Source organism: Drosophila miranda, assembly GCF_003369915.1.
Source record: "Drosophila miranda strain MSH22 chromosome Y unlocalized genomic scaffold, D.miranda_PacBio2.1 Contig_Y1_pilon, whole genome shotgun sequence".
Taxonomy (NCBI): domain Eukaryota; kingdom Metazoa; phylum Arthropoda; class Insecta; order Diptera; family Drosophilidae; genus Drosophila; species Drosophila miranda.
The window spans coordinates 6,416,247-6,442,443 of NW_022881603.1; the positions used below are offsets into that span (position 1 = coordinate 6,416,247).

The 26,197-nt window shown below is 44.9% G+C and overlaps 8 protein-coding genes across 8 annotated transcripts; all 8 read right to left on the reverse strand.

Annotated features, from left to right (window-relative positions):
• Positions 1-1,380: 1,380 nt before the first annotated feature.
• Positions 1,381-2,412, reverse strand: LOC117191323 (endocuticle structural glycoprotein ABD-4-like). The gene is made up of 2 exons (XM_033396223.1): positions 2,288-2,412; positions 1,381-2,184 (listed from the first exon to the last, which is right to left on the reverse strand). The coding sequence occupies exons 1-2, from the start codon at positions 2,297-2,299 to the stop codon at positions 1,618-1,620; spliced, it is 579 nt and encodes a 192-aa protein (XP_033252114.1). The 5' UTR covers positions 2,300-2,412; the 3' UTR covers positions 1,381-1,617.
• Positions 2,413-4,763: 2,351 nt separating this feature from the next.
• On the reverse strand, positions 4,764-5,249 carry LOC117190371. The gene is made up of 2 exons (XM_033395451.1): positions 5,181-5,249; positions 4,764-5,129 (listed from the first exon to the last, which is right to left on the reverse strand). The coding sequence occupies exons 1-2, from the start codon at positions 5,241-5,243 to the stop codon at positions 4,764-4,766; spliced, it is 429 nt and encodes a 142-aa protein (XP_033251342.1). The 5' UTR covers positions 5,244-5,249.
• A 242-nt stretch (positions 5,250-5,491) lies between these two features.
• On the reverse strand, positions 5,492-6,142 carry LOC108157996. The gene is given in 4 exon segments (XM_033395452.1): positions 5,492-5,638; positions 5,694-5,921; positions 5,924-6,019; positions 6,083-6,142. Coding segments are annotated over 4 exon segments (531 nt in total).
• Positions 6,143-6,884: 742 nt separating this feature from the next.
• LOC108157995 lies at positions 6,885-7,570 on the reverse strand. The gene is made up of 3 exons (XM_017290138.2): positions 7,490-7,570; positions 7,118-7,438; positions 6,885-7,064 (listed from the first exon to the last, which is right to left on the reverse strand). Exons 1-3 carry the CDS (start codon positions 7,568-7,570, stop codon positions 6,885-6,887), a joined length of 582 nt encoding a protein of 193 aa, XP_017145627.2.
• A 6,098-nt stretch (positions 7,571-13,668) lies between these two features.
• On the reverse strand, positions 13,669-14,301 carry LOC108160970 (endocuticle structural glycoprotein SgAbd-3). Its single transcript, XM_017295268.2, has 2 exons — positions 14,053-14,301; positions 13,669-13,986 (listed from the first exon to the last, which is right to left on the reverse strand). The coding sequence occupies exons 1-2, from the start codon at positions 14,217-14,219 to the stop codon at positions 13,749-13,751; spliced, it is 405 nt and encodes a 134-aa protein (XP_017150757.2). The 5' UTR covers positions 14,220-14,301; the 3' UTR covers positions 13,669-13,748.
• A 2,243-nt stretch (positions 14,302-16,544) lies between these two features.
• On the reverse strand, positions 16,545-17,144 carry LOC117191348 (endocuticle structural glycoprotein SgAbd-3-like). Its single transcript, XM_033396243.1, has 2 exons — positions 16,954-17,144; positions 16,545-16,892 (listed from the first exon to the last, which is right to left on the reverse strand). Exons 1-2 carry the CDS (start codon positions 17,064-17,066, stop codon positions 16,625-16,627), a joined length of 381 nt encoding a protein of 126 aa, XP_033252134.1. The 5' UTR covers positions 17,067-17,144; the 3' UTR covers positions 16,545-16,624.
• A 1,166-nt stretch (positions 17,145-18,310) lies between these two features.
• LOC117191379 (endocuticle structural glycoprotein SgAbd-3-like) lies at positions 18,311-18,910 on the reverse strand. The gene is made up of 2 exons (XM_033396266.1): positions 18,720-18,910; positions 18,311-18,658 (listed from the first exon to the last, which is right to left on the reverse strand). Exons 1-2 carry the CDS (start codon positions 18,830-18,832, stop codon positions 18,391-18,393), a joined length of 381 nt encoding a protein of 126 aa, XP_033252157.1. The 5' UTR covers positions 18,833-18,910; the 3' UTR covers positions 18,311-18,390.
• Positions 18,911-22,759: 3,849 nt separating this feature from the next.
• LOC108160857 (endocuticle structural glycoprotein ABD-4) lies at positions 22,760-25,784 on the reverse strand. The gene is made up of 3 exons (XM_017295120.2): positions 25,700-25,784; positions 24,534-24,661; positions 22,760-23,722 (listed from the first exon to the last, which is right to left on the reverse strand). The coding sequence occupies exons 1-3, from the start codon at positions 25,718-25,720 to the stop codon at positions 23,455-23,457; spliced, it is 417 nt and encodes a 138-aa protein (XP_017150609.2). The 5' UTR covers positions 25,721-25,784; the 3' UTR covers positions 22,760-23,454.
• Positions 25,785-26,197: the final 413 nt, after the last annotated feature.

The following is a 26,197-nucleotide window of genomic DNA, read 5'->3' on the forward strand; positions in this document are numbered from 1 at the left end:
TTTTTGGTTTTATCGTATCTTTAAAAATGTGGATGCCACAGATTTTCGTCCTTTGTGGGGGCGGAAGTGGGCGGGGCGAAGTTTTGAAATATTTTTGTAGCAGTGACATATCACAGAAGTCTGGATCCAAAACATCGTTGCTCTAGCTCTTATAGTCTTTGAGCACTAGGCGCTGAAAGGGACGGACAGACGGACAGACGGACGGACGGACAGACGGACAGACGGACAGACAGACATGGCTCAATCGACTCGGCTATTGATGCTGATCAAGAATATATATACTTTATGGGGTCGGAAACGATTCCTTCTGGACGTTACACACATCCACTTTTACCACAAATCTAATATACCCCAATACTCATTTTGAGTATCGGGTATAATAAAATGGAGCTCTTCAAACCCATCCTTATACTTGTTGTAGAACTAAACGGCTTTTTGGTTTTATTTTATTTTACTGATGAGCTTTTTGGCCATACCAATATTTTGACCGCAGGTGTATGCGTACACTTATGCAAATATGTGGCCAAATCGCTTGCCGTTTCGTGGCACAAAAGATTTAGCTGGTTTTTGCCCGTTTGCTGTTTGTTCTTGTAGCCTGTTGATGACAGCTATTTTTGTTTCTTCTTGTTGCTTGTTTGGCTAAGGGCTACTTTTCACCGAAGGCCAACGGTTAAATAGTTTTGGGCCATGAGCTTATGAAATAATTCGCCGATTGAGTGGAGAGACCGGCTGGAGTTGGGCCACTAGCCCATTCATGGACCACTACGTCTGTACGGCTCGATTCTCCCCGTTCCCATTCCCGTTCCCAATCCCAATCTCGCAAACTGTCATAACAATGCAACCAGCAACCAGTCGGAGGCGCTCTACAGACAATTTCCATGCATACATCAAGCAGCAGTATGTGCAACAGCAAGCAGCACTAGAAGAAGATGAAGAGTCGACGGCAGTCGATGTAGAAATATGGAAAATTGGAAAAGCTCAACCTGCGCTGCATGAAATTAAATCAATAAACTGACAGAGGAAACTCGATCTGCGAAAAAGACAGTAAACCAGCAACGAAAAAGATAACAATAAATAAGGAAAAATTAAAAAAAAAAATAATAAGACCCATAAACGCTTTGTCACGTCTGCATTATGGACACCAGACGATGGATGGAGAGGGTGGAGGATGGAGGATGCTGGAGGAGCAGTGGCTCGTAGTGAAATGGGAAAAATGGGAAAATCATCAAGTCGGTTTGGCGTAATGGACACGTTAGATTTTCTTTTATTGTTTTATAGCGGCAAAACTTTCACACTCGTTAACAAAATTATAATTTATTGAGTGCCCGATGCGATGAGTTCGAGTGCGTGTGCGTGTGTGTTTCTGTAAGTGGAGCTTAGTTATGCAAATTTCATGTTAGTCGATACAGCTTGCCGAGCGGAGAGTGGTTCCAGATTCCAAATGGGAAGCTTTGGAAGAATTTGCAAATGAAATCACAGTCTTATTGTTGTTGGTGTTGTTCTGGCGGGGAATGTTGGTTGGCGGATTAGTAATGTTTAGCAAATGTTTTCAGCACGTTTCCAGGATCATCAGTTCGGTGGGGGTGGAAAGGATGGGGGAATCTGAAGAACACACATCTATTGATTCTCGAGCAGACCGATATATGGCCCATTTTGATTGGCAACGCGACGCTCCTCCAGCTTCCGGGCAAAGTCTGGGTCCGTTTTGGCCCGCTGCTCGAGTCGTTCCTGCTGCAGCTTGATGCCAGCATAGATCTGGTCCAGTCCCTTCTGGATCTCCTCGGGTATGGCGGGCGGGGTGGGTATGTGGTCGCCTGTGGCACGGAAGCCGTTCTCATCGGCCGTGTACTGAACGTTTACCAGCTGGCCCTCCGGTGACTGGTACGAGTACTGGCCATGCTGGACCAGGACTCCATTTGGATTCGTGTCAAAGTCCTTGAGGAAGCCCGTCTCCTTGTGGATGATGTTGTTGCCCGTCTCGTACTCCGTCTTGTAGCTGCCGTCCTCGCTCTGTTCCTTGTTGTAATTGAGAATGGGTATCCATGTACTCGTCTCGCGCAGATCCTCGTGGCGATGATGGTCGGGCTTTTCGTCCCGCGGTATGTTGTTGGCGCTGTGATGCTGGTTATGATGCTGGTGCTGATGCTGGCCGTGGCAGGACAGAGCAAGCATCGAGATGAGTATCTGCAAACGATAGTTGCAGTTTAATAGTTCACAGTTCACACAAATCCCAGATGCGGCTGGGACGGTGTCTAGGTCTGGGGGAGGGGGACGGCACGGGACTTACAAGCACTTTCATTTCGTTGGGAGTCTTTTATCCACTGATTGGTGATTTTTTGTTGGACCGATTTGTCGCCCGTTTGGCTGGCACTACGACTGGCAAGTGAAAGCAGCTCCGTCAGACACTGTGCCAAGCGCGGCCCTATTTAAGCCTTATATAGGCGAATCGCTCCGACTCTGGCCTCCTCTCTTTGTCGCTGTTGCTGCTGCTATAGTTGTCCGACTGAGCAGATCCAACCGATGGGTAATTGTTGTTTGTACGCTCAGTGATGCTTAAATGTTAAAATCAAAAACAAAATCAATTGTCGCTCTTATTACAGACAGTACCAAAGTTTTAACTTTAACTTTAACATATTCAGAGTTTTGGCATTTTATTGGACGACAGTTACCATTTAAAGGATTACCCGTAGAAATTGATATTTGGGATCATCTCATACCGATCAAAGACAGAATTTTTGAAAATTCTTAGAGGAAAATTCTTAGGGAAAAAGGGTGTTCCATTGGCTCTAGTAGACTCCGCTCCGAACTCGTATTTTGAGATCTAGAGATGCCTCAACTCTGGCCCACACCTAAGTCGAGTTTTCGGTTGCATGTATTTCGATTGTGTGGCACGTACAGACATACATAGGTACAGCTCAAATGTCTGCTGATTGTCTGTCGTTATTTAGAAACAAGCCAGAACGAGTTTTTTTTTTGCGTTTGTTGTTGTCTTTGCCAAATGCAGATTACTCGGGGCTCTCTGCAGCTCTTGCCCCATGATATATGCATCTTAAGCGCCGCAGAGATTCCGCAGCTTCGGATTCGGATTCAGATTCACATTCGGATTCGTATTCGGACTCGGATTCTTGTAATTGCAGACGATTCGTGGATGGCTTGGATTGGGATGCCATCCGTGAGGAGAGTGACATACTAACAACACCACAAGTGAACTGAAACGAAAATTGTTGTAACAATTCAAGTGTTTGCCGGTGAGGTGAGGCAAGACGATAATTGACTTCAATGCGGGGCGCATCGGGGTCGGTCTTGGTATTCTCTTGTCTTCGCAAATGTTAATTAGTTGCCATACAATTGTGTTAATCTGCAAAAATTTGTGGGGAAGAGAATCCAAATCAGCAGCAATGCGAGGAAAAAAGATGAATTTAACTATCATCGAGATCCAACACTTGCAACACAATGCCGCCGCGAGTTAAACAACCGGCGGAGAGCCGGCGAAAACCCGAAAAAAGAAATGAAGTCAAAGCGGACTTTGGGGATCGATTATGAAGATACCCTTGGTTCCATATTCAGGAGAATGTAAATAAAATATTTTAATGCGCCACAAATTGTGCCACAACGGATGGTTTCCTTGCGTGGCAAGCAGCTGTTCGCCAAAGTTATAGGATTTTCGGTGAGGGTATAAAAACCGGGCGAACCAAAAGCAGAAAACACCGACGCCTATTGCAACAAACGACCTCTTCGCTGTGCTCCAAGCCTCGTCCCTCGTCCGCTCTGTGTCTGTCCACGTCGGCGTCTCCATCTTCCGCACCCACAACTGCAACTGCAACTGCAACAGCTACAGCCACAGCAACCAAGCCTCCTCCTCGTCTGGTGAGTCACTTATCGGCGCGCCAAGTTGTGCAACTTTTCTGCTGATGCTGCTGATGCTGCCACAGGCACGGACCAAAAAGAAAATGAAAAGGAAAGCTATGCGAGGTTAGCTGTCCAATGCAGTCCCCCACCAAATTTGCCCCACTCACACACTGACCACAAGACTGGGATCTGCCACATCCGAAAGGGGGCAGGCAGCTGTAAATGTCAAACGATTTTTACCCTTACATTCTTAGCATTTGCCGTGATCTGTTGCTGTTGCTGCTGCTGCTTTTGTGGCTGTTCTTTTGAACAACATTTGACATTTGGGTTTTGGCTCTGGCTCTGGCTCTGGCTCCGTCGGTGTGTGAGTGTCATCCGCTGAGACAGCGACTGGTTTACAGAGCCCCGATGCTGGCCATAAATTTCCAGGCTCGTGGTTGTGAAATGTCTTGTCAATGCTGCGAATCTTGAGCTTGAATCGTAAGTAATGCTCTAGTAAGGAATGGCGATGACAGTTTCGTCCACAGTACTTGACATAAAGATCACGTACAGCGTAGGCGACAAGTGGCTGGCCATACAGAACCAAATTAATTCCTAAACTTTAATACACCACTTTTTCAAAAGTGCTTTCGTTTATTTCTCTGCATTCGTTCAGATTCTTTCACCTCTTCATATCGAGAATCTCTTTCCTTGAGCAATTAGTTAAGTTTCATTCAATTACCTTATTTACCCCTCGTTTTGGCTGGATCGTATAACACTGAGACTCGTATTTAACATATAAGAGTCAAGTGATAGAAAACTGATTTCGACTTTAAATCGGTTGTTGGCAAAAAGCCTGGCAAATTATCGGCAATGCTTATATTGGGATATGAGTAGAGGCCCTATAGAAAAATTATAAGTGCTGTAGGGCAAAATCAGCAGCAAAAGCTAGCATCGAGGCTCACCTTTGGACGGGGACACTTCAGCTGGGAGCTCGCCTTCTTGCCAAGCGACTTCACGATCACCGCAATAAACTTGTGGCCATACAGGCCTTTGGAGAACTGACAGACGTCGACATTCAGATCGATAATTTTGTGGTATTCCTTGAAGGGTGGTCGAGGCAAAAACAATTTGAACGTGGCATTGAGCTGAGATATAGCCTGAAGATAGTCAACTTCGACGGTAATCAGAGACTTATCGTTATCCAGGATGATACATTTGTGCCGGCTCACATGGAGTGGGTTCGATGCGCAATTGAAGGTTTTCCATTGCAGACTCAGGCGACTCTTAGAAGGCGAAATCTGTCGAAGAGTTGATTCCAATATTTCCAATTTATTTTTGGCTATGAATACCTTTGCTGCTTTCCCATGGTAGGGCAGAAAAACGATCAAGAACAGCCAGTGAAATTTAGCCATGATCGGGCTCCGAACAATTAGTACTGTCTGGCTGCAAAGCCCAATCACGGCTTATAAGTGTGAACAGTTGCGGATGATTGTTTTGTTAATTGTGCTCAGTAATATGTATTTTTCGTGATTGTTTTTTAAGTGGAATACTGTTCTGTATTTATCTCCCGATCACTTTATGGACACGAGTACAAACGAAAAGGTCGGAATCCAATTTAGTTGTGTTCTGAACTTGACAGCATTTTATTGTAAGGATTCTTTTATATTTCTGAAATGTCTCCTCTTAGAGTCACATTCAAATACGTTTTCTTTGCACGGAAAATGTGGACCTCTACTAAAATACTGCTTGCCGGCAGGAACGAGGGTAAAACTTCCTCTATACTTATGTTGTGATAGTAAATGAAGCCCTGAAATCATGGAAAGATGTCACTTTGTTTTAAGCTACTCCATTAATTAAACTACCTTTTTTATGGGACATTTTCGCTGATTACTGAATTTGACAACGGCATTATAGATCTTAGCCATCATGGTAGTGCCTTTTGACAAATCCGATATTACGCGGCAGCCATCAAAGGAAATGTCAAGGAACTTCCGATACGCTTCCGATTGCTTGAATCGGGTGGATATTTTCATGTAAGTCCTAACGGATGGTACTGCTTCCAGCAACTTAACTTCCACATTCAAGAGTTCAACTTCCAATGCCTTAGGTCCGCAATCTGGCATTTCTGATGGTCTGCATATTGTGGACCTGTTTGGCAATCAAAACAATCCCACCTCAGACGTCTGTGCTGTTGAAAATGATTATATTCAGTTTGTTAGAGACCACTCTTAGGTATAACCCTCATGCGTACCTTGGGCTCGCTGCCTGTGATGAGGAGGATCGCTACCAAGATTAACCACTTGTAGAACATCGCTCTTGGTCAGTTGCTAACCAACTAAGGCTGAATGATTTAGTGAGCTCATTGATTCATAGATTTTTAGATAGATATTGCAATAATAAAATATCCATAGCATAGAATAATATTCCAGCAATTATCTAACGATTAAAGCGATCAATTCTGCGTAAAACCCTGATTTGTTGGTAAATGGGGGAGGATCCACGATTTGGGTTATTCTGGATGATCCCATTCGAACCGGATCTTCAAAATTGTGGACAAATAATAACAAATGTCTATACTTATCTCTCCATAATATAAAATAGTTTTGGGTCGATAAAAATGTATCTTACAGATGCAAATGTATCTCACAGGACCAAACGACAGCCTCGTTAATTCTTGAAAAGTCGCAGGTGGGATGGGCGAGAAGCCCCAAAATATCTACATTCTAACTACATGTTTGGTGGCGACACCTGACGACACATCGAACAAACCGTTTTGACAAATTTTTCCATCGGCTCTTAGTGGCGCCACTTCAAAATATAATTAACTCAAAATTTAATTATTTCAAGCAGATTAGGATCAGGTCATCAGATCAGATAACGTTACTTATGCGGGACACTGCATACCACCAGGAAGTGAAGAATAGAATGACCGCTGAAACAAGTCAATCAACCAGTCAGTCGGTCAGTTAGATCAGATTGATTTTGAAGACTCGATTAATTTGTTCTGAATGTGCAATTTAATTGTTATTGAGATGCTCTGCAGATTGAAAGCATTATAGATATTTCTTTTTCCTGGCATTCTCCTTGGCAGTGTCAAAGAGATGACCCCGGAGTGTTACATTCATCACGACGGCGACCTTGGGTATGAAGATGTCAAAATGGGCCATGAAATCGGTCTCGGTCAGCATGGGCGGCAGGTCGGTTACCGATATGTTCTTCGAGTAGTAATTACCCTGGAATTGTCGAACTTAGTACAGAACTGAGATGCTGAACTTCCATGTCCTACCTTTGGAAAGGGACATCGCATGACCACATTACTGCTTCGGGCCAAAGTGCTCACCAAAAAATCAATCAGCATCTTCCGCTTGCGTTCCCGTATTACTTTGCACACATCGAAGGTGATATCGAATATCTGGGTATATACCTTTTTCGGATTGGGCAGCGATACCCTGAGGGCACCACTCAAAGTGGGAAGATTTTTCAGATGTTCGACAGAACTTTCCATGGTCCTGTTCAGAGGCGGCAAAATCTTGCAGTTTATATTGGTTAAGTATATGGGATTTCCCACGCAGTTCATTTGGCTCATCTGCACGAAGTAGCCCTGGTGCTGAAACGTGGATAATGTGAAGTCTTTAGATCAAAGTACAGAGTAACTTACTATCAAAACGTTGGCCGCTGCTGCACGCTGCGTCTGCAGGAAGCTGGCCATAAAGCCGATGGTCCAGAGCAATTTCCACATTTCGATGTCTCAATTGGTGATGATCAACTGATCCATTAGCCCCTGATGAAATGAAATGCCCCATGCCCCATGCCCCATGCCAAGACTAAAGACAGTTTAATTGTTCAAATTGTAAAGCAATTAAAACATTATTGCCTGATGTCTTGGCCATTGTTTGATATTCTGGCATGGCCCATTGAGTTGGCTAAACAAGTGAAACCGTACGCCCATCTGTATCACTGCAAATATCAAGTGTTTGGGGCTCTTACCATATGCTGGCGAGTGCATACAAATATCACCACTACCCACAGCATCTACTCCACGATTGCGATCATCAGCATTAACCGCAAGCGTGAAGGGCAAATTCGGTAATGTTATAGGCCACCCGAGGCTGAGAAGCACTCGCTCATAGCCCGGCAATGGGACAAATACCTTTAAATCTGTGTTGTCATTTTCATTATCGGAGTCTGAGGTGTGTGAGTGTGTGTTTGCTTAAGACTTTTTTTTTATATTTTTTTTTATTAAGCGTTGAATCCGTACATTGCATATAACGTATCTTAACATCACTGGTAAATAATATTGGGGTAGCCAAACCTAATGCTAAGTGCGAGAGGACTTACAAAAAATATAATATTATAATATTGGGAGGGAAACTTAGAGTTGGCCAATAGTTTTGGCAAAACCCAATCTCTTCAACCGCCTCAAAGGCCTGGCAGGTAGTAATCGTCTGGCGAGCATACTATGGTGTCTAATTAGCCTGTCACTGTATCTGCTGGTGTGCCTTCCAATCTGCTCCTCTACTGTATGCAGATTCAAATCCCGATGTAGGGTGGAGCCGCGCACGTACCAAGGGCAGTTCGTTATTTGCCTCATGGCGCGATTCTGCAAGACCTGTATCCGTTTATAGTTCGATTTGGCAGCTATACCCCAAATCTGCACCCCGAAGAGCCAGATCGGGGCTACACAGTGTACATAAACTGCTCTTTTGGCTCTCAGTGACATGGTGCTTCTTCTGTTAATCAGCCACCGCAATTGCTGCATTCTTTGCCCACATTTACGAGCCGTAGCTTTCAAGTGTGGACCAAGAGTAAGACGCTTATCAAGGGTGATACCGAGATACTTTGCTTGCTCTGGTTGGTCCAAAGTTACGCCTTCAAACTTTATGGGTGGGGTGTGGTCTATGAGCGCTTTCAGGGTGAAGCATGGATTGGTGGTCTTCAGTGGGTTGACTTTTAAATTCCATCTTTTGCACCAAGCTGCCAAAGAGTAGAGGTACTCTTGGAGACATCTGCTGCCTCAAGGCGGCACTTGGAGCTGTAGAGCAGTGCTATATCGTCCGCGTAGGTAGCAAGCAGAGCCTTACGGGGGGCCTCCATATGTTGCTCGCTTGGGGAGGGTAGATCTGCAGTATAGATAGAGTAAAGCAGCGGGCCAAGGACGCTGCCCTGTGGAACTCCAGCTCTCATTTGCCAAGGTGTTGAATGTGTGTTCCTGAACCTGACCATAAACTGACGTCCTTCCAAGTATGATCGTAGGACACCGTAGTATGGTGCTGGGAACAGTTTTTTAATTTTGCTCAGTAGGCCGATATGCCAAACTCTATCGAAGGCTTGCTGCATATCAATGAAGACTGCATTGCAGTATTCTAGATCATCATAGGCCTGTAGGATGTGTCCTGCCAATCTGTGGACTTGCTCCACTGTGCCGTGTCCCTCCCGAAAGCCAAACTGGTGATCCGGCAAGATACGGCATTCCTTGATTATACTACCAAGACGATTGGCAAGAAGCCTCTCCCATACCTTAGATAAGGAAGACAAAAGACTTATTGGTCGATACGACTCAGGGTCGTCCTCCGGTTTTCCAGGCTTATGGATCATCAGGATTGTTGCTATCTTCCACTGCTTAGGGAAAAACTGCATCCTTAACATGGCGTTAAAAATGAGCACTATGTAGAGTATCGCCCGAGTAGGCAATGCTTTCATTGTGGAATTGCACACTCTGTCAATGCCAGGAGCCTTCTTCCTCGGTAGGGACTTGATGACTTCAACAATATCCTCAGCCCTGGCTGGTTTAATGGGTAAGGCCATTTGTAGAGGTGTTTGCAGACTATCTTTTGTCTCTTTGTACTGCGCCTCCGTGGCGAATTGGTAATGGGTGAACCTGTCCCCTAAATGATGTGCAAACGAATTGGCCTGCTCTTCTTCGTTTCTAGCAAGTTCACCGTTGGGACACCGGATGGGAATCTGTCTGAGCGGTTGTCTCTTAAGAGACTTAGTGGTCTTCCAAAGCGAATAGCAGCATCCACGGTGTAATCCATGGAAGCAAGCTTTTGTTCAAAGAAGTTGCTTCGAAGTTCTCTCAGGGTGTTTCGAAGTTGCTTGGCAGCCCGGTTCCATAGAATTCGGTCCCATGGGTCTTGAGATCGGATTGCGCGTCTGCGAAGTCTCCTTTTTTGTGACAAAAGCTCTCTGGCCTCTCTTGTAAGAACTATTCCATAGGCGGCGCTTGTCGGAGGATGCGAGGGCGTTGAGGCAGCAGCAGCCATGTGTATACTCTCTGTGATGTTATCTACAGCCATCTCGATATCTTCCTCAGAGTTTAGCGTGACGTTCAGTTGAATCGACCTCTCCAAATGTAGCCTAAATGCGAGAAGATCAGTGTGCTTGGTGACTAGATGAGGGCTTGGATTTTCTATAATGCCATCTGTTTTAATGCTGATGACTAAGGCCAGATGGTCGGAGTCCAGATCCCAGCTCTGACTCATTGTTGTTCGAGAATCCGGAATACCATGATGTACTGCGAAGTCTATGCAGGACGGCGTGTGATTGAGTACATATGGGTACCTGGTTGGTGATCCAGTTGCAAGGATCTTAGCGCCAGTAGCAGAGATGGCTTCCGCTAGCTCTCGCCCCCTAGGGGAATTGTAAGTGTCTCCCCACAGCCAGTGTCGGGCATTCCAGTCACCACCAACCAAATACCTTTGCCCGCAATCACGGAGTGCATCGATGTAATGTCTTTCCTCAATCCTGACTCTGGGAGGGCAGTAAATGGCGCTGAACTCCACATCGCCCAGTCCTGTGGCTACTTTTACTGCTGACATTTGCATGCTGCGTGTCTCAATGACCCTTTGTGGAAAATGACGAAGCGAAGTCTTAACTAAAACCGCAACTCCACCAACGCTATTATTATTCCGCGATGTCTTGAAGGCTGGATAGAAGGCATATCCATGTATTTTTACAGCTGCGCCTCTTTTAATTCTGATCTCCGTCAAAAGAAGAATGTCAACGCTATTCTTGTGCTCGAAGAGCTCAACTTCTTTTGCTTTCCCTGAAATGCCGTTAGCATTCCAGATGAGAACCTTTAGTGGGTTCATTGAGATGCTGAAACGTTGTTCTGGAGCTGAAGATTAGATCCAGCCCATTGCTTAATCGTGTTGGCCAATTCAAAAACCATTTTTTCAAGTTTTTCAAGGCGTTGATTGGCTTGACTATTATGCTGCTGCTGTTCTTGCTGCTGTTGCTGTAGCCACATAAGAAACTGCTGCTGCTGCTGCTGTTGGAGCTGTTGTTGCCATTGTTGAAATTTTGTCTGCTGTTGTTGTAGCAGTGCATGAACTTCATATGAATTCTGTTGCTGGTTATTCAATCCTTGTGGCTGATGCGCTTGTAGACTATGAAAACGACGCTGAGCAGGTGTAGCAGGTATTGCATTTGAATTACCATTTGCTACGGCAGCATAGGAGGCTCCTGTATTACTTCTAGTGCCTACCAAAGGTTGCTGCTGAACAATATTTCGCTGTTGCTGCTGTATTGTTGGTCTATTAGCCCCCTTTTTGTGACTAGACTGCAAGGTAGGAAACTGTTGCTGGTCTCCAGGAAGTGTGGTAGAGTAAGCATATGCCACTTGATTATTTAAGGGGACATGACCCGTCCTGTTCGTATTAATTGCCTTCTTTGCGGAGCCCATTGATCGGCGTAGAAACTCCTGATACCATTGGCATCCTTTGTAACTGGCCATATGGCTTCCAGAGCAGTGAATGCAGGTTGGCTGTGCATCTAGGGGGCGTGTGCATTGTGAGGTTTGGTGATTTTCACCGCATCTGGCACAGTTGTGATGTCGGCGGCAGTATTTGTCTGTGTGGCCGAAATCCTGGCATCGACGACATTGAGCAATCTCTGTGGATTTTCGCATCCTTTAAATCCTTATTTTTTGGCGGCAAAGGGTCTTGACTTGGTAAATTTCGTTAATTTTTGCACAAGGCTTAATATTAATGAAAAAAATATTAAGTTTTTCGTCCTTGTTAGTCCTTGAGCTTGGGTTATGGATGTGAAGGACCTCGAGTCCCAACATTTTAAAATCGGCGGTAATATCATTGTTTAGGGTGCTATGATGTAGGTCTCTTACAACAATTCTATGAGGCTTTTCAGTCTGCAATTGGTATGTGTGGAATTCTATTCCAATGGCATCGAAACAATCCACAATTGCTCTATAGGTATCACTGTCTTTGGGGAGGATTCTGACCGTTTCCCCCTGGTTAGCTTTGACGACAACGTTATTCAAATTTGCAACGTCCTTTATGACATCAAATAAGTCATTTAGGTAGCTAATATTGACAACTTGATCAGGGGTGACATAGACAGCCCTGATCTGTTGAGCCGCATAAACTTCACGATTCCTATTAGACTGACTAGAAATTTTATACCGTTGTTCCTTCCACTTTGTAGATCGAATTATTCCTTGCATGAACCGTTTAGGGTCTTATGCTCAGATTATAATTCCCTCTACCATATTATATCCACCACTAATTCTCTTCCTCTTATTAAATTATTAATCCTTACACACCTTTCTATTAATTAGTAACTGTAGTGGTATTTGTACTTTGATTGCATGCTTAGTTTCTTAGTAAGTTTAGTACTAATTTTCCTCGAATGTTAGTCTAATAGCTATCTTTCTTGCATGTTCGCGTTTGGTTCGGCTACGCACCGCGCGTCATGCGGCAGCGCCCCTCGGTCGGTTGGGCGGGAGGAGGGCTGCGTTTTGCCTGGGATCCGCGCGTAACAGCCTTCTGCTGGTGTCACACGGGCCACTTGACGGTGCTGTAACTGCATCGCCTCTTGAAAGATGCAGTCATTGCATGTCAACGTCCAACTATTTGCGGTGGTTTTGGAGGGCCTTTAAGCTGATTACCAGAGCTCGTTGATTCTCCTTGAAGACACTGGTCTGTATTAACTGCTTCATAAAGGTGTTCATCCAGTTGGTCATTTCCAGCGTCTGCATCTACATTCATCCGAACTTCCTCATTATTAATATCACTTGGGATGTTCGTGTCAAGAATGGAAAATCTGTTGTTGGTGTTTGCCTGTTGGCTTGTAGTGGGGGGCAAGCCCAGGTCCCGGCCGCCGCTCCCTCGTTTAGATTTAGATGACAAAGTCTGATCGTTTTTTCTTTTGCCCGTTCTCCGTTTTTGAGCATCCAGAAGTCGTTCGGCAGCAGTGCGAAGTGTTTTTGCCTCAGTGTCGTCGGGCATGTGGATATGGAGTTTTCTTGGCTATCAAAGCTTAGTGCAGGGCAGATACTGCTTATTGTAGCAGTTGCCATGGTGTAGGTGTAGGTGGTGTTGTTGGTGGCACTAGTGAATGTTACTGTTGTTGTGGTTTCTGTGCATGTAGAGCGTTCAGCCTCTGAACGGTACTCAGAACGAATCTCAGAAGGTAATTTGCCTGATATTAGAAGCATTCTCTCATGATCAGTCCGCTTATTTCTAAGCCGAGAGTCAGATGAACTATTCGCATTCATTATACCGTAGCTGATAAGCGAAGTTTTTATTGCCCCTCTTGTGCGGCTGTGCGCAGACTGAGGGGAATGTCTTGCCCGAAGGGCAGTGAATACAGTTGTAAAAACGTTCACAAATGTGTTTTTTGTTTTTGTCCAATTGCCGACACCGCACAAAGCAGCACCCGAATTTACGATGTATGCTATTTTTAGCACACAAGAGAATGCTCCGCTAAAGCAGAATAAAGAAAACAACTTTGCACAAGCGCGACACAACCGATCTCTATGAAAGTTGATTCGAGACTCTGCTTAAGACTAACTACGGAAGGTAAGATTTACACAAAACATTTCAATTTCGTATGGCATTTAGGCAGTGTATAATACTTTCAATCAAAATATAATTTAGAAGTAGGACGGCTCCCAGAACTTATTGCGGGGCCACAGGAAGATGATCGCCCTCTGGCTGGAATCCGTTCTCGTCGGCCACATAGCGCAGGGTGATGATGTTGCCTTCCGGGTCGCTGTAGCTGTACGAGCCTGTCTGGACGAGGACCAGTTCCTCGTGCTCGTCGATCACCTGGCCATCGGATGTCTCCGTCTTGGGGATGATGATCTTCTTGAGGTAGCCAATGTTCTCCACGCGTATTCCATTGGACGTCTCGTAGCTGTCATAGAAGGTCGCTTCTTAGGAAACGCTCTTTGTCACTTGATCTAACCACTCCCACACTCACCTGCTGTTGAAGCTGCCGTCGGCAATGTTCACATTGTCCTGCTTCACAATGGTGGCCGCTGTTGTCGTGGTGGTGACGCCTGCCCCAACAGCACGCTGGTCCTGTGGCCGGGCCAGGACATAGCTGAGCAGCATAGCAGAGCAGGCGATGAAGATGAACTTGTACATTTGATTGGCCGTTTATCCTTGATTGTTCCTTGGGTGCGGGTGATATCCAGCAGATTGCGGTGCGACTGTTGACTGCCACAGCCGAGCCGCGTCTTTTTATAGTCTGGTGTCTGGTCGTCTGGTGGTCGGGTACTCTGGTAGTACTCTGGGTCTGCTCTGGCCGACTTCGGCCGCGCTGCTTGCGATTGCCATTACGATGGGCCCACTAGATAAGCGGCGGGTACTCTCGAGTACTCTCTCGCAGAAATTACGACCGGGCGCTCTTCTTCTTAATTTTTCTTTGGGGTTTTTTTCGGTTTTGGTTTCAGTTTTATTGTCCGCGATGAGTAAACATCAGATCAGACCGCCAGATCGCAGAGAAGAAGATGAAGCGACGGTGTCAACAGGTGACAGTTGTCCCTCTACTCCCTTTATCCACTGTACAATATCTCTGCGCCCCATGGTCTGACTGGCGGTCTTGACAGCTACATACGTGATGGTACTGAGCAGAATACTCGTAGTCGAATAATTCTTAAGGCTGGGAGTCATCGCAACTTAGTTCCGTTGAGTCGGATGGCGGTTCCTCGAGATTCCGTTAAGGATTTGAGTTGAGGGAGAGCCCGCATTCATGGCGATTGCTTCGCAGTGCTTTGGAATATTTCAATAAGTCATACCCAATGAGAGAGTACCCAATGTCCGCATTGCGGACACGTTTCAATTATAGAAATAATTTGGCCGAAAACCTGCCTGGGCCTCTAACGGTGAACGATGGAGACAAAGCTGGCCATAAAAATTTAGAGTATTGTTGGCCATAAATCGAATTGATAAGGTTCGGAACATTCACACATATGATGGCTATAGGCTGCGAATATTAACCACAATTGTGTCATAGAGCCCTAGACTTCAGCGGGCATGGAACGGAATGGTCAATGAACTTCGCTAAAAAACCAAAAGAACTCTTTACAAAAAAGAGGTAATTGTCATCGGATGCATATCTGATTAATTTGGGGCAGACAAAGCCAATTTTCCATTGTTCTTTCCTTTAAGTTGAATTTCTTATACGATATGCTCTTAAAGTTAACACTTGTCTGCTAATCGATTGAATGAAACCAGAAACGAACAAATCACACTTTCGGTTTCTGTTTGGATTACATAATTCCTGTTGATTCTGATCAAATCGAATTTGGAGTTCTGAGGCTCATTGGATCTCTTCGACCAACTCTCACTGAATCTTCGGGTATACCGGACTTGGCCTTCAGGTGTTTGCCAGTCTGCTTGTGGTTCAAATTGCTTATTTAACAAGTTAGCTTTTAATTAGTAATTGTTTAGCAAGACTGGCAGCGGAGCAAAAACTGCAAACTGAGGCAAATTTCACAAACATTTTGGCACACATGGGGCTAGTTGGGCAGTCGGAGACAGGGGCTCAGCTGAAGGGGGAATCCATAAGGAACCACCGGAATAATCAGTTTTCTCCCTTCCTGACTACGCCCCTGACTTTCAAGGATTCTGATCAGCGTTTTTATAGCCGATACTCAAAATGAGTATTGGGGTATATTAGATTTGTGGTAAAAGTGGATGTGTGTAACGTCCAGAAGGAATCGTTTCCGACCCCATAAAGTATATATATTCTTGATCAGCATCAATAGCCGAGTCGATTGAGCCCTGTCTGTCTGTCCGTCCGTCCGTCTGTCCGTCTGTCAATTTGCAGTGGCTACGCAGCGCCCGACGTCACGCTCAGACTGATTTTCTGTCTCTCTCGCACGCACTCTTTGTCGTGTCGTTTAATATTAGCGGCGTCTGCCGGAGGAGAGCCATACTGACTTAGTGTCGGGTATAACCGTAGAGTTGCGGTGTCCGCAGCAACTCACAACGTTCCCCTCGTTTTATTTAGGTTTGATTTTTTCTCAATTTTTGTTGCTTATTTATCATTTGCTCTTTTTATACCCGATACTTAAAATGAGTATTGGGGTATATTAGATTTGTGGTAAAAGTGGATGTGTGTAACGTCCAGAAGGAATCGTTTCCGAGCCCATAAAGTATATATATTCTTGATCAGCATCAATAGCCGAGTCGATTGAGCCCTGTCTGTCTGTCCGTCCGTCCGTCTGTCCGTCTGTCAATTTGCAGTGGCTACGCAGCGCCCGACGTCACGCTCAGACTGATTTTCTGTCTCTCTCGCACGCACTCTTTGTCGTGTCGCTTAATATTAGCGGCGTCTGCCGGAGGAAAGCCATACTGACTTAGTATCGGGTATAACCGTAGAGTTGCGGTGTCCGCAGCAACTCACAACGTTCCCCCTCGTTCTACATATTTTGGGCGTGGAAGCTCCAAGTCGAAGTCAGCCTGTTGAGTTGATCATAGTATTGTTTAATTGTTCTCAGTTCTTTTGGTTCTAATCACATTTGTGCTTGGTCCTAGTCGGATCCTCAGTGCTGCTTCTCTGGAGGTTTGTAGGGATGCAGCTTGAGGTACTCAAGAGTCTTTAGAACAGACAGGGGCGTGGGCGGCGGTGAGGGCAGGTGATCGCCCACCGCATGATATCCATTCTCGTCGGCGGCGTAGGACACCACATAGGTGTTCCCATCGTCGGACACAAACGAGTATTTGCCATGGACCGCTTCGCCATCGTGCTCGGCATTCACCGTCTTTAGGAGTCCGTCCTGTGTGGCCTTGGAGCCATCGGCGAGTTCGTACCTGGATGGGGAGGATGTGGCTGTTAGGCTCTGCCGAGATTCTTCCACTGGACTGAACTTACTGGTAGTGATATTTTCCGTTGTACTCCACATTGGATTCTTGGGAGATCAGGTCACTCGTGTCCGAGGCCAAAGCAGCTACCACGAACACGACAAGCAGCAGTAGAGTCCTCATGTCGATCAATCAGTAACCGGTAATATGTTTAGTCAATAATCTTAAAACAGTCCAAGCAAGTGTCTCGAAGCGACTGCCAGTTCCAATGGGTAAACAAAGGCTCTTATATAGGCAAAGGAATTAGCGGATTCCGAGAGGAGAGCCACATAAAAAAAATTCCTGTATTAAAATATTTAACATGAATTAAAATTTGGCCAATAAATAATATTGAACTTGTTTCGATTCGTTTGGCCTTTCGAAAATGGGTGTGAAATTTGGTGCAGACAACTTCAACCCGATCCGGCGCTTCGTTTCGTACGCTTCCACGTTGTTTTCCAAATAAATAAATAATAATAATGCCGTGTCGACTTCTTGGGATCTTGTCACCAGCATCAGCATCACCCTGATTCTGGTTCTCGTTCGCTTTTTTTTTTTTTTTATACCCGATACTCAAAATGAGTATTGGGGTATATTAGATTTGTGGTAAAAGTGGATGTGTGTAACGTCCAGAAGGAATCGTTTCCGACCCCATAAAGTATATATATTCTTGATCAGCATCAATAGCCGAGTCGATTGAGCCCTGTCTGTCTGTCCGTCCGTCCGTCTGTCCGTCTGTCAATTTGCAGTGGCTACGCAGCGCCCGACGTCACGCTCAGACTGATTTTCTGTCTCTCTCGCACGCACTCTTTGTCGTGTCGTTTAATATTAGCGGCGTCTGCCGGAGGAGAGCCATACTGACTTAGTGTCGGGTATAACCGTAGAGTTGCGGTGTCCGCAGCAACTCACAACGTTCCCCCTCGTTTTATTTAGGTTTGATTTTTTCTCAATTTTTGTTGCTTATTTATCATTTGCTCTTTTTATACCCGATACTTAAAATGAGTATTGGGGTATATTAGATTTGTGGTAAAAGTGGATGTGTGTAACGTCCAGAAGGAATCGTTTCCGAGCCCATAAAGTATATATATTCTTGATCAGCATCAATAGCCGAGTCGATTGAGCCCTGTCTGTCTGTCCGTCCGTCCGTCTGTCCGTCTGTCAATTTGCAGTGGCTACGCAGCGCCCGACGTCACGCTCAGACTGATTTTCTGTCTCTCTCGCACGCACTCTTTGTCGTGTCGCTTAATATTAGCGGCGTCTGCCGGAGGAAAGCCATACTGACTTAGTATCGGGTATAACCGTAGAGTTGCGGTGTCCGCAGCAACTCACAACGTTCCCCCTCGTTCTACATATTTTGGGCGTGGAAGCTCCAAGTCGAAGTCAGCCTGTTGAGTTGATCATAGTATTGTTTAATTGTTCTCAGTTCTTTTGGTTCTAATCACATTTGTGCTTGGTCCTAGTCGGATCCTCAGTGCTGCTTCTCTGGAGGTTTGTAGGGATGCAGCTTGAGGTACTCAAGAGTCTTTAGAACAGACAGGGGCGTGGGCGGCGGTGAGGGCAGGTGATCGCCCACCGCATGATATCCATTCTCGTCGGCGGCGTAGGACACCACATAGGTGTTCCCATCGTCGGACACAAACGAGTATTTGCCATGGACCGCTTCGCCATCGTGCTCGGCATTCACCGTCTTTAGGAGTCCGTCCTGTGTGGCCTTGGAGCCATCGGCGAGTTCGTACCTGGATGGGGAGGATGTGGCTGTTAGGCTCTGCCGAGATTCTTCCACTGGACTGAACTTACTGGTAGTGATATTTTCCGTTGTACTCCACATTGGATTCTTGGGAGATCAGGTCACTCGTGTCCGAGGCCAAAGCAGCTACCACGAACACGACAAGCAGCAGTAGAGTCCTCATGTCGATCAATCAGTAACCGGTAATATGTTTAGTCAATAATCTTAAAACAGTCCAAGCAAGTGTCTCGAAGCGACTGCCAGTTCCAATGGGTAAACAAAGGCTCTTATATAGGCAAAGGAATTAGCGGATTCCGAGAGGAGAGCCACATAAAAAAAATTCCTGTATTAAAATATTTAACATGAATTAAAATTTGGCCAATAAATAATATTGAACTTGTTTCGATTCGTTTGGCCTTTCGAAAATGGGTGTGAAATTTGGTGCAGACAACTTCAACCCGATCCGGCGCTTCGTTTCGTACGCTTCCACGTTGTTTTCCAAATAAATAAATAATAATAATGCCGTGTCGACTTCTTCGGATCTTGCCACCAGCATCAGCATCACCCTGATTCTGGTTCTCGTTCGCTTTTTTTTTTTTTTTATACCCGATACTCAAAATGAGTATTGGGGGATATTAGGTTTGGGGTAAAAGTGGATGTGTGTAACGTCCAGAAGGAATCGTTTCCGACCCCATAAAGTATATATATTCTTGATCAGCATCAATAGCCGAGTCGATTGAGCCCTGTCTGTCTGTCCGTCTGTCCGTCCGTCCGTCCGTCCGTCCGTCCGTCCGTCCGTCCGTCCCCTTCAGCGCCTAGTGCTCAAAGACTATAAGAGCTAGAGCAACGATGTTTTGGATCCAGACTTCTGTGATATGTCACTGCTACAAAAATATTTCAAAACTTCGCCCCGCCCACTTCCGCCCCCACAAAGGACGAAAATCTGTGGCATCCACATTTTTAAAGATACGATAAAACCAAAAACGCAGAATCGGTGTGGATGACCATATCTTCCTCAGTGCAAAATCTGAACCAGATCGAATAATGATTATAGCCAGAATCAAGAAAACAATTTCATTCTTTCTCACTCTGTCTCTCTCTAACACACAGGTTTCATGGTCGGTTTTGCCAATTGCAAAATATGAGTTCAAGTATCTCAGAACCTATAAGAGCCAGAGCAACCAAATTTGGTATTCACACTCCTGTGATATCGGACCTTGACCGTTTCGTGTCCAAATTTCGACACACCCCCTTCCGCCCCCGCAAAGGACGAAAATCTGGGGCATCCACAAATCTCAGAGACTATTAAGGCTAGAGTAACCAAATTTGGTTACCCAGCCACCCGAACCTGCTTATGGGACGGGTTAGCGTTCACGTCCGTTCGCGTCGGAAATTATGTAAACACTTGAGAAGACCTATAAAATAATTCGTTAGGCTTAGCTGAAAATAACGAACTAAGGATTCTTTCGAAAAACGAAGAGCAGCCTTGGGTTTTATTGGTTTACTATTGCCGATTCGAAAAGAAGAGCCAACAGCTTTTAAAGTCCCCTTTCGAATATCCTCCGCATCCGCATCTTTATTAGGAATATTTTAAGCTTCTGTCGAAGCCATAAATCTGGATTCGCAAAATCTCGAATACCTGCGATGACAGCAGCACCCTAACTCGTTAGGAAGATGCACACTTGAGGATATACTTAGTAGCTTACAAGCCAATCGATGGGTTCTTAGATTGATCTGTCATATATTCATAAGCTGCGTCCAAAAATACTCAAAATGAGTATTGGGGTATATTAGATTTGTGGTAAAAGTGGATGTGTGTAACGTCCAGAAGGAATCGTTTCCGACCCCATAAAGTATATATATTCTTGATCAGCATCAATAGCCGAGTCGATTGAGCCCTGTCTGTCTGTCCGTCTGTCCGTCCGTCCGTCCGTCCGTCCGTCCGTCCGTCCGTCCGTCCGTCCGTCCGTCCCCTTCAGCGCCTAGTGCTCAAAGACTATAAGAGCTAGAGCAACGATGTTTTGGATCCAGACTTCTGTGATATGTCACTGCTACAAAAATATTTCAAAACTTCGCCCCGCCCACTTCCGCCCCCACAAAGGACGAAAATCTGTGGCATCCACATTTTTAAAGATACGATAAAACCAAAAACGCAGAATCGGTGTGGATGACCATATCTTCCTCAGTGCAAAATCTGAACCAGATCGAATAATGATTATAGCCAGAATCAAGAAAACAATTTCATTCTTTCTCCCTCTGTCTCTCTCTAACACACAGGTTTCATGGTCGGTTTTGCCAATTGCAAAATATGAGTTCAAGGATCTCAGAACCTATAAGAGCCAGAGCAACCAAATTTGGTATTCACACTCCTGTGATATCGGACCTTGACCGTTTCGTGTCCAAATTTCGACACACCCCCTTCCGCCCCCGCAAAGGACGAAAATCTGGGGCATCCACAAATCTCAGAGACTATTAAGGCTAGAGTAACCAAATTTGGTATCCGCACTTCTGTTAGATCTCACTATAAAACGTATATCTCAGAATTTCGCCCCACCCCTTCCGCCTCCACAAAAAACGAAAATCTGTTGCATCCACAATATTCCACATTCGAGAAAACTAAAAACGCAGAATCATAGATAATGACCATATCTATCAGATTGCTGAAGCTGGATCAGATCGGATCATTTTTGTAGCCAAAAGCAAGAAATCAATTTTCAGTGGCTACGCAGCGCCCGACGTCACGCTCAGACTGATTTTCTGTCTCTCTCGCACGCACTCTTTGTCGTGTCGTTTAATATTAGCGGCGTCTGCCGGAGTGGCTCTCTCTCCTACTGACTTAGTATCGGGTATAACCGAAAATCAGTCTGAGCGTGACGTCGGGCGCTGCGTAGCCACTGCAAATTGATTTATTCCTATTGGCTATAAAAATGATCTGATCTGATCCAGATTCAGCAATCGGATAGATATGGTCATTATCTATGATTCTGCGTTTTTAGTTTTCTCGAATGTGCAATATTGTGGATGCAACAGATTTTCGTCCTTTGTGGGGGCGGAAAGGGGTGGGGCGAAATTCTGAGATATACGTTTTATAGTGAGATCTAACAGAAGTGCGGATACCAAATTTGGTTACTCTAGCCTTAAAAGTCTCTGAGATTTGTGGATGCCCCAGATTTTCGTCCTTTGCGGGGGCGGAAGGGGGTGTGTCGAAATTTGGACACGTAACGGTCAAGGTCCGATATCACAGGAGTGTGGATACCAAATTTGGTTGCTCTGGCTTTTATAGGTTCTGAGATCCTTGAACTGATATTTTGCAATTTGCAAAACCGACCATGAAACCTGTGTGTTAGAGAGAGACAGAGCGAGAAAGAATGAAATTGTTTTCTTGATTCTGGCTATAACAATTATACGATCTGGTTGAGATTTTGCACTCTAGAAGATATAGTCATCTTCTACGATTCTGCGTTTTTGGTATTCTCGTATCTTTAAAAATGTGGATGCCACAGATTTTCGTCTCTTGTGGGGGCGAAAGTGGGCGGGGCGAAGTTTTGAAATATTTTTGTAGCAGTGACATATCACAGAAGTCTGGATCCAAAACATCGTTGCTCTAGCTCTTATAGTCTTTGAGCACTAGGCGCTGAAGGGGACGGACAGACGGACAGACGGACGGACGGACAGACGGACAGACAGACATGGCTCAATCGACTCGGCTATTGATGCTGATCAAGAATATATATACTTTATGGGGTCGGAAACGATTCCTTCTGGACGTTACACACATCCACTTTTACCACAAATCTAATATACCCCAATACTCATTTTGAGTATTTTTGGACGCAGCTTATGAATATATGACAGATCAATCTAAGAACCCATCGATTGGCTTGTAAGCTACTAAGTATATCCTCAAGTGTGCATCTTCCTAACGAGTTAGGGTGCTGCTGTCATCGCAGGTATTCGAGATTTTGCGAATCCAGATTTATGGCTTCGACAGAAGCTTAAAATATTCCTAATAAAGATGCGGATGCGGAGGATATTCGAAAGGGGACTTTAAAAGCTGTTGGCTCTTCTTTTCGAATCGGCAATAGTAAACCAATAAAACCCAAGGCTGCTCTTCGTTTTTCGAAAGAATCCTTAGTTCTTTATTTTCAGCTAAGCCTAACGAATTTTTTTATAGGTCTTCTCAAGTGTTTACATAATTTCCGACGCGAACGGACGTGAACGCTAACCCGTCCCATAAGCAGGTTCGGGTGGCTGGCCATCGTCTTCGTCGACGTCATCGCTTATATATAATGTGTAAATGTTCCTAATTTACAGACTATTTACAAAAATTTTGCTGTGGATAATTAGTGTTCCTATATATTATTTCTTGTATGTTTTTTTTTTACATTTTCTTTCATTTCATTGATAAATCGACGATATCACATGAGTCCGAAAATGGCAAAGTTCCGGCGACTAAAAGATCTGAAGAAATTCGTGTCAAAGTGAAAGTGGAAGAAAGCAAGATAGCAGACAAAATGAAGTAATAGAGTCAATGTATTGGTTGTGTGTGTGTGTGTTTCGTGTCATGTCCCTCAATTCCGTTTGAGATTGTGTTCTTCAGTCAAATCCACTAACAACCTCCTGGGGAGGCTTCAGCCCTTGTGTGATTGTCTAGATAGTGGGGGGAGAGCAGATAATGGGGTGTACGAGCATATTGTGGTAACAGCAACATTGCAGCATCACATCGACCGTAGAGTATATGTATATATATATATATATATATATTGGCATGGGTCGGACTGGAAGGAATCATCCAGAGGAAGCGCCTTAACGGCGCTTGGCTGGCGGCAGACTCAGCAGATAGTCGAGGGCCTTCTGGATCGCTGGCGGGATTGGTGGCGGAGTCGGCAAATGGTCGCCCTGTGGCTGGAAACCGTTCTCATCATCAGCCGAGTAGTTCAGGGTAATCAGATTTCCTTCCGGCGAGGTGTAGGAGACAGAGCCCCTGGCGATGATTACGTCGCTGCTGTCCGGGGAGGTAGCCTTCTTCAGGGTGCCCGTTTCTTCGGCCTTGATTCCGTTGGCTGTCTCATAGCTGCAACAGGCAACGCAACCGAAATGAACGAAAGAAAGAAATAAAAACCAATTTTCAAATGGTTTAACCAAATTCACCTTGAAATCTTGCGAAATTTCTTTGACAATATTAATTTAAGTTCGCGATTTCTGTTTAAGATTAATGTCTTTTTTTTATATTTGAATGAGTCACTAACTGGCGCTAGACTTTTTTATACCCGCATTCAAAGCCATAATACTGCGCCTAACAGTCACCACAAAAACTCTGTTATAGGTTAACAGCGCTGCGCTAATCACTAACAGGTGCTAGTGCACAACAGCTGATTCGTATAAAAGTGTTTGCACAGTACCGAACAAAACATAACGGGTCTGGAGCATGATGAAATTATAATATTAAGTATTAACATTATATTATAATATAATATTGTAGTATATAATTATATAGTAATAGTATAATTACATCATGGTCTATCAAATTTGCATTCATATCCGTGTCACTCATTCGCTTTCAAACAATTTCTATTTGGCTTCAATTAAATTTTAGACACAATTCCAAAACAAGGGAGTCCTTAAAATTAGCCAGTCATATAGAAAATCAATTAATTAATCGGATAAAATTATGTGCTCAGGACTGAGAATCCTGTCTAGCTAGTTATATCAAATCAAATATAAAAATCGACGAATTTAACTTCTTTGAACAAATGACCTACGAAAATTATGAATCTTGAAGAAGGATGGGCTTTCATTTAATTTTGTAGTTTTATCTTTGGGAATCCAAGCATTTGTTAGAGCAATACGAATTCTATAGTAGGATAATATGTAGTCAAACTTACGCATAATTGTAGGAACCATCTGGTTCGATGTTGGACTCCTGGCTGATGATCGCAATGGGCTCCTCGGCCCGCTGCGGTGCCGCCTCAACCAGGCACATCAGCGCCGTGGCGACCAGGCACAAAACGAACTGCAAAGGGAAGACAGGCAGGAAGGCATTGAGAGTGTTTCAGCGAGTGTTGGCCGCAAATGTTACTCGAGTTAGTAAACATCTTGAAATCGTGCTCCGATGATATAATGCAAGGCCCCCCACCCCGCCACTTGTTTACCTGGGAGCCGAGATTTATTGCCTTAGCGCTTTTATTTGCTGTTCTCACATACCATGTTTTAGACACCTTTTGAGGTCGGCAAATAGATGCCAATTAAATATTTTCCACATTTCCACACACACGACGTATTCCCAATTATCTTGTGCACAAAAGTGCTTTGAAAATTGTGGGGCGTGGTCGGTCGTCCGTCTCATCTCTGTCGCCGCCATCGTCGCCGTCGCCGTCGCCATCATCGTCACCTTCCCAGTCTCTGTTTCTTTCGAAACCTATGTAGGTTCACCCCAGATCGACTCTTGGGCAATTAGCTGCCCAAAAACACTTTGAATGGAACTTGGTTTGGGTTTCGGTTCCATTTTCGTGTCTGAACTTTTCAGTTTAATGTGCCGGCCAGATGGACAGCTGCCAGGTGTTGTTCTGACCTTTGAATTGCATGCGGGCTCGAGCTCTACTGAGAGCCATTTCGAGCACACGTCTTCGCTGCATCCATTAATTGCCTTTGCCTTTTAGCCGCTCTAAATGGCATACTGTTGCTGCTGCCACCGTAGGCTGTTCCTCTGTTCCCTGTGCCATAAGCTCCACGCCTGGGGAGTACTTTAATTGCGGAAGTTATGACGAAGGTCCCTGAATGGTCTTGAAGGGTCTTAAGTGTTAATGTGCGTTTTAGAGGTGTACGAGTTTACGATTGATTTATGCTGTCTGCACTTTTACTACTCAAATGTGTGTCTGGCTCTGTCTGGGAGTAAGTGTGGCAGAGAATTAATGAAAGCAGTTTGAGGATAATGAAAGGTATCGTATCCTTTCTTTTGCCTCTTCTAATCATGTTCTAATCACCCCAACATTGTTCATCCAATCCTTTTTAAGAACGGTCTGAAATCCCCAAACTTGTGCGATTCACTTACATTTTTCATGTTGTACCACATACAATATTGTAATCCAAAGGCCTAGCACTGCAGTTGTTAATTGAACAAACGTTTTCTATTTAATGATACCCAATGCCGGCAGGTGAGTCTATTTATACGAAAATGCACGGTGCGGCGGGCGCTGCCAGCAGTGCAGTTGGCAGAGCATCGCAAACACACACACACTCACACAGACGGAGGCAAGCATCTACTGCACGAGTACGAATCCAAACCAATAGAGTGCGCGGGCGGTGGGCGGAGGGCGGGTGGCGTTATGTGGAGGCAAAAAAGAGAAAAGAAAAAGTAAATTAAAGATTCAACGCCTAAGTCGCCGATGTCGACGGCGCAGCGCTCGGAAAGAGCAGCAGAGGCAGAGAGTCAGCCTGTCCACAGGCACCGGCCGCTAGGAGGCACCGGGGGGTAGGCAGGCAGGCATGCAGGCAGAGCCACGACGCTCAGCTGTTCTGGGCAAGCAGTTCAGAATCAGCTTTGTACTAA

What these genes read in the sequence shown, in the direction of transcription:
- LOC117190371 (XM_033395451.1), bottom strand. Translation starts at nt 5,243, where the DNA reads ATGGCTAAATTTCACTGGCTGTTCTTGATCGTTTTTCTGCCCTACCAT. An exon ending in ACCATGGGAAAGCAGCAAAG is followed by an intron (nt 5,130 to 5,180) that starts GTATTCATAGCC and finishes ACTCTTCGACAG; the next exon opens with ATTTCGCCTTCTAAGAGTCG.
- LOC108157995 (XM_017290138.2), bottom strand. Translation starts at nt 7,570, where the DNA reads ATGTGGAAATTGCTCTGGACCATCGGCTTTATGGCCAGCTTCCTGCAG. An exon ending in CAGCGGCCAACGTTTTGATA is followed by an intron (nt 7,439 to 7,489) that starts GTAAGTTACTCT and finishes TCCACGTTTCAG; the next exon opens with CACCAGGGCTACTTCGTGCA. An exon ending in TGCGATGTCCCTTTCCAAAG is followed by an intron (nt 7,065 to 7,117) that starts GTAGGACATGGA and finishes CGACAATTCCAG; the next exon opens with GGTAATTACTACTCGAAGAA.
- LOC108160970 (XM_017295268.2), bottom strand. Translation starts at nt 14,219, where the DNA reads ATGTACAAGTTCATCTTCATCGCCTGCTCTGCTATGCTGCTCAGCTAT. An exon ending in GACGGCAGCTTCAACAGCAG is followed by an intron (nt 13,987 to 14,052) that starts GTGAGTGTGGGA and finishes CTTCTATGACAG; the next exon opens with CTACGAGACGTCCAATGGAA.
- LOC117191348 (XM_033396243.1), bottom strand. Translation starts at nt 17,066, where the DNA reads ATGAGGACTCTACTGCTGCTTGTCGTGTTCGTGGTAGCTGCTTTGGCC. An exon ending in AACGGAAAATATCACTACCA is followed by an intron (nt 16,893 to 16,953) that starts GTAAGTTCAGTC and finishes CTCCCCATCCAG; the next exon opens with GTACGAACTCGCCGATGGCT.
- LOC117191379 (XM_033396266.1), bottom strand. Translation starts at nt 18,832, where the DNA reads ATGAGGACTCTACTGCTGCTTGTCGTGTTCGTGGTAGCTGCTTTGGCC. An exon ending in AACGGAAAATATCACTACCA is followed by an intron (nt 18,659 to 18,719) that starts GTAAGTTCAGTC and finishes CTCCCCATCCAG; the next exon opens with GTACGAACTCGCCGATGGCT.
- LOC108160857 (XM_017295120.2), bottom strand. Translation starts at nt 25,720, where the DNA reads ATGTGGTACAACATGAAAAAT. An exon ending in TGTGGTACAACATGAAAAAT is followed by an intron (nt 24,662 to 25,699) that starts GTAAGTGAATCG and finishes TTCCCTTTGCAG; the next exon opens with TTCGTTTTGTGCCTGGTCGC. An exon ending in GATGGTTCCTACAATTATGC is followed by an intron (nt 23,723 to 24,533) that starts GTAAGTTTGACT and finishes TGCCTGTTGCAG; the next exon opens with CTATGAGACAGCCAACGGAA.